The sequence below is a fragment of the Hyperoodon ampullatus genome (assembly GCF_949752795.1).
Source record: "Hyperoodon ampullatus genome assembly, chromosome: 19".
Lineage (NCBI taxonomy): Eukaryota > Metazoa > Chordata > Mammalia > Artiodactyla > Ziphiidae > Hyperoodon > Hyperoodon ampullatus.
Genome location: NC_136932.1, coordinates 14,190,375 through 14,195,937, shown reverse-complemented (window position 1 = coordinate 14,195,937; position 5,563 = coordinate 14,190,375). Strand labels below are relative to the sequence as shown.

The 5,563-nt window shown below is 64.2% G+C and overlaps 1 protein-coding gene across 1 annotated transcript; it reads left to right on the top strand.

Moving 5' to 3' along the window:
- Nucleotides 1-222: 222 nt before the first annotated feature.
- Nucleotides 223-4,099, top strand: GCGR (glucagon receptor; the record flags this gene model as incomplete). Its single annotated transcript, XM_079725502.1, has 13 exons — nucleotides 223-282; nucleotides 378-480; nucleotides 1,228-1,335; nucleotides 1,417-1,538; nucleotides 1,624-1,730; nucleotides 1,804-1,960; nucleotides 2,048-2,207; nucleotides 2,280-2,340; nucleotides 2,625-2,694; nucleotides 3,019-3,107; nucleotides 3,257-3,395; nucleotides 3,474-3,515; nucleotides 3,878-4,099. 13 exons carry the CDS (start codon nucleotides 223-225, stop codon nucleotides 4,097-4,099), a joined length of 1,440 nt encoding a protein of 479 aa, XP_079581628.1.
- Nucleotides 4,100-5,563: the final 1,464 nt, after the last annotated feature.

The window sequence follows — 5,563 nt, the reverse complement described above, 5'->3', positions numbered from 1 at the left end:
CTTCGTCAGTAGGATCCGGAGACTCAAAGGGATGGTTTTAGGGGAGCAGGACACCCTGCTGATCACAACGGAGACCAGCGGGGCCTCTTCACTCCTGGGTGTCCCTGCACAGACCCTGCTGCTCTGATACTCAGCAGCCCCCAGAGGAGTGTGCACCTACGAGGACCTCTTTGCCCCAGCTGTGCAACCCCAGCCAGATGTGGGGGGCAGCTGCCCAGAGGCATGCCCCCCATCCTGCCACGCTGCCCCCGCCTCCTCCTGCTTCTACTGCTGGCCTGCCAGGTGAGCGCTGCTGCCAGTCCTCCCGTCCCACCAGCCTGCCTGCCCCTCATGCCGACGCCAGTCTGTCCCCTCTGTCCGTCCATCTGTACCCCCAGCCGCAGGCCCCCTCCGCTCAGGTGATGGACTTCCTGTTTGAGAAGTGGAAGCTCTATGGCGACCAGTGTCTCCACAACCTGAGCCTGCTGCCCCCCCCAACTGGTGAGCCCCGCCTTCGGCCCGAGTCCAGTCCCCCCAACCCCCACCCACCATTTACAGGTGAGGAAACCGAGCCATAGAGAAGCTGGTGACTAGCCCAGGGCCACAGACCAGGACATTTAAGAAATGGTAGAACTGCCCAGAACTGGGGTGTTTCGTGACCCTCCCCTGCTGCTGGGCACCCCTCAGGCCCAGGGCCTGGACACCGTCTTTCCTCCCATGGAGCAAAGCCTCGTGGCCCAGGAGGCAGACAGTGTGTAGGGGAGGTGGACCGAGAGGGGCAGGCAGAGGGCACCAGGGCTGGTGAGGGGGAAGGAGATGGGCCATTATTTGGAGTGCTCAGGCAGACTGGGGTACAGCTTTCTGGACAAGTTCTGAAGATTACTCAGGTGCAAAGAGAGGTTGGGGCGGGAGGAGCTGCCTGGGAGGCCGAGCCATTGTTTGGGGGAGGGAGGGGGCCGGTGCTGGGCCCAGAAGGATGCCAACAGAATTGGGGTTCAGCCTCCAGAGATGGAAGTGCTACTAGAAGGGCACTAGGAAGAGGGAAGACCCTGGGTGGAGATGCGGAGTATCTGAGGGGAGGTGGCCGGACAGAGCTGGAGCTCAGGACCAGGCTGGACAGAGGCGTCCAGGGCAGGCAGGATGGTCAGGGAGACCTGGGAGGCTGCCTCCTGGGACACAGAGAGCGTGCAACAGGGGGCTGTGCGGGCTGGGCCCTGCTGAGGAGCAACCCTGTCCCCGCCTCTGCAGAGCTGGTCTGTAATAGAACCTTTGACAAATATTCCTGCTGGCCGGACACCCCTCCCAACACTACAGCCAACATCTCCTGCCCCTGGTACCTGCCCTGGCACCACAAAGGTAACCACAGCAGGGATGTGGGGGGTTGGCAGAGGGGGCTCAGCCCAGGGGCGGGGCGCTGACCAGAGCCTGCCCCCGCAGTGCAGCACCGCCTCGTCTTCAAGAGGTGTGGGCCTGATGGGCAGTGGGTACGTGGGCCGCGGGGACAGCCATGGCGAAATGCATCCCAGTGCCAGATGGACGACAAGGAGCTTGAGGTCCAGGTCAGCCCATGGCAGGTGCAGTGGGGGCTTGTGGGAAGGGGCAAGATGGCCCTCTCCAGCCCTGACTGGCCACTGCGATTTGCAGAAGGAGGTGGCCAAGATGTACAGCAGTTTCCAGGTGATGTACACCGTGGGCTACTCCCTGTCCCTGGGGGCCCTGCTCCTAGCCCTGGCCATCCTGCTGGGCCTCAGGTATGCCCACCACCCTGCTCATGGGGGGCCCCAGTGGGCAGGGTGGGCGGAGACTGACTCGCTGTGCCCACAGCAAGCTGCACTGCACCCGAAACTACATCCACGTGAACCTGTTCGCGTCCTTCATGCTCAAGGCCAGCTCTGTGCTGGTCATCGACACGCTGCTCAAGACCCGCTACAGCCAGAGGATTGGGGACGACTTCAGCGTGAGCGTCTGGCTGAGTGACGGGGTGAGCTCCCAGATCCGGCCTCTTGGCCTCCAGGCCCTGGGCGGCAGGCAGCTGGGAGGCCCGCACTCATGCTGTCCCCGCGGCCAGGCAGTGGCCGGCTGCCGTGTGGCCGCGGTGTTCATGCAGTACGGCGTCGTGGCCAACTACTGCTGGCTGCTGGTGGAGGGCGTGTACTTGCACAGCCTGCTGGGCTTCGCCACCATCCCTGAAAGGAGCTGCTTCCCCCTCTACCTGGGCATCGGCTGGGGTGAGTGGGCCGGTGCGTGGGGGGCCGGCGGGCTGGCCGGGGCCACGGGACCACACCTGTTCTCCCCCACAGGTGCCCCCATGCTGTTCGTCACCCCCTGGGTGGTGGTCAAGTGTCTGTTTGAGAACATCCAGTGAGTATCTGACTGGCGGGTGGGCCAGCAGGGGGGTTCGCCTCTCCTGGCTGGGAGGTGCTGGGCTGGCCCCGTGGGAAATGGCCATGTGGCTCAGAGTGTGGGAGTGGCTCACGGGTCTCTGGCCACAGGCAGTGGGGGGCACTAAGCAAACCTGGTTCCCCGGGGGTGGAGGTCATTGGTAATTATCTCCCTTCTTTTCCTGAGGCACTAATTAGATCCCAAGGAATCAGGGGGCGGGGGGCTGCGAGGCTGCCAGGACACGAGCAGGCCCCACCCTGCAGGTGCTGGACCAGCAATGACAACATGGGCTTCTGGTGGATCCTGCGCTTCCCTGTCTTCCTGGCCATCCTGGTGAGGAAATGAGGCACCTGCTGGCACCGCAGGGAGGGCCGGGAGGCTGCTGAACTTGGCCCCCCAGCCCCTTCCTTCCTCATCGGCCTGCAGCAGCCCGAGGAGACAGACAGCATCCTGCCTGGGTGGACAGGGAGGGAGGCCTGGCACTCACCCAGGACACTGGCTGGCGCCCTGGGCCTTGGGCCAGGCTGTCCATCCTTGACTGGGTGCCCACAGCCCCAGGGCCCCAGGAGCCAGGGTCTGTCTGGCTGCCAGGCCCACCTCCAGGAGGGACAGGTGGGGGCCAAGAGCTGCCCTGAGCTGTGTCCCCCACACACACAGATCAACTTCTTCATCTTCATCCGCATCCTTCACCTCCTGGTGGCCAAGCTGCGAGCCCACCAGATGCGCTATACTGACTACAAATTCCGGTGCGTGTGGGCATTGGGAGTGGGAGGGCACCAGGCGGCTTGAGGACCTGCACGCCCCCGGGGGGGCCAGAGGGAGTGTAGGTGGGGTTGGAGGCACCAGAGCCCCGGGGTGGGGGGCTGGGCTGGTGGCTCAGTCTCTGCCCCCGCAGGCTGGCCAAGTCCACGCTGACCCTCATCCCCCTGTTGGGGGTCCATGAGGTGGTGTTTGCCTTTGTGACCGACGAGCATGCCCAGGGCACCCTGCGCTCCGCCAAGCTCTTCTTCGACCTCTTCCTCAGCTCCTTCCAGGTGCCTGCCCGCCCCTTAACCAACCGCCCAACCCCCAGGCCAGCCTGGGTGCAGCCCTGACCTCCCCCATCTCTCCAGGGCCTGCTGGTGGCTGTTCTCTACTGCTTCCTCAACAAGGAGGTAGGTGGGGGGGTGGGTCTGGAACCGGCGCTGGGGTTGGGGTCAGGGGGAGTATAGACACCCTGGCCCCACCCCTCAGGGGTGTGAGCCCTTCGTGTCCACCTGCACTTACTGGGCTCAGTTTCCAGGACACTGGGTATCAGGCCTGCTGAGATGGGTCAGCCTCATCCCGTCCTCAGGGAGTGCACCTGAGGGTGAAGGGGTCCCCAGGTGTTCCCAGACCCCAGCGTTCTGTGGTGACAGAGCCTGCCTGGCTCCACACCCAGGGCGCCACATAGCCCTTCAAGGCCAGGGGGTTGGGGGTCCTGAAAGGGTGGCACGGGCAGGCCCTGGGACTGGCCCGACCCACCTGCCCACCCCAGGTGCAGTCGGAGTTGCTGCGGCGCTGGCACCGCTGGCGCGAGGGCAAAGCACTGCAGGAGGAGCGCCATGTCGGCAGCCACACGGCCAGGCCCACTGGTGGCCCCCGCAGTGAGAAGCTGCTGCTGTCAAGGGGCAGTGGCAGCAACAGGACTAGCCAGGACCCCTCTGCGGAGACCCACTTGGCTGGCGGCCTCCCTGGATTGGCTGAGAACCCCTTTTGAAGCCCCCTGCAACTCCAGCTGTGGCTGGACTCAGGTGCCCAGAGAGGGCATCACTGGACAATCCATAACTGATGCCCAACAGAGGCAAGAGCGTGGGAGCCAGACAGCGCCTCGCTGTCCACATGTCCCCCAGTGTGGTGATCTGAGGGGCACCTGCTCTGTGCCAAGGGGTGGGGGAGGGGGTGTGGCGGGGAAGCTGTTCTGTGAATGCATGCCCACGTGTCCCCCTGTGTGTTAGTGTGTCTGAGTTAGAGAAAACATGTCCTCCGACAATAAAGAGCTCTGTGCTCACCCTGGGTGGAGAGCTGGGCTGGAGGAGAGGGGCCGGCTGGGCCCAGGGCCTCCCCGTGAGAAAGGAGCAGCCATGGACGGCCCGTGCTGGCTTGCTCCTTCTAGACTTCTCCTTGTTGCCCCATCATACAGGTGAATTGGAGCTGGAACCCCTGAGGGTATGTGTGAGTCATGGCTGGTGGTGGCCGTCCCCAGCCCTTGCACCGGAGGGGGGGGTGGCTCACGCCCACCCCGGGCCAGAGTGGACGGGCTCCACTCAGTCTCAGCCCCTCAACCCCCGGAGTGACACCATTCGCCCGCAGAGGGCTATGAAAGGCGTCAATGGCCGAGGGAAGCCACCGACATCACAGTCCTTCTACCAACCCCACATGAACACCCCTGGCTCCCTGCTAGAGCTGAAGCTGGGGCTGGACTCAGGCCCAGCAAGGGCATCACTGGATAATCCAGAACTGGATGTCCTCTACTGGCCTCTGCTTCATCCCAACTCTAGCCACCCCAGCAATCCGCAGCCCATGTAGCCGACTGAAGCGGGGAGAGATGGACCCCCAAAATGGAGACAGTCCAAGCGCAGGCGCAGCAGTTTTCCAAAGACTGTGGCACAGCCCACCACAGCGAATCACTGCAGTCCTTGCTGCTCCAAGCGCATGCGGAAGGGCAGCTGTGTGCGAGGGTGCTGCCCATTGCCTGGTGGGTGGGCACCCTGCTTGGCAGTCAACGAGGGCTGGCACTCACGCAGGAAGAGCCAGGTGGTGCGCCCTGAGTCCAAGCTGCCCCCCAGGGCGCGGTGCATCTGATGCACAGGGTGGAGGCAAGTGCAGGAGCAGTGCGAGGACTGTAGTCAGCCCTCAAGAGCGCCCCTTGTGTCCGGTGCCATGATGCCTGGTGGGGGGCGTGCGTGGAGGGGGGGAGGAGCAGGGGCACTGTCAAAAGAGGAAGGGGCCACAGAAGCCAAGGGCACAAGCCAAATGGGCCAGCCAGGCGGCTCTGCTCCAAGGAGCCGGTGGGGGGCGACTGCCGGGACCTGGGGGAGGGGGTGTCCACAGTCCCTGCCCGGCCACGTGGGCTGGAGCTGCTTAGGCAGAGCTGAGCTAATTGCAGCAAATGAAAGGACAGGAGGCCTCTCAGGAAAGGTAAATAGAATTACTCACCTGCCAGGCACTGGGGCCCTCCTGA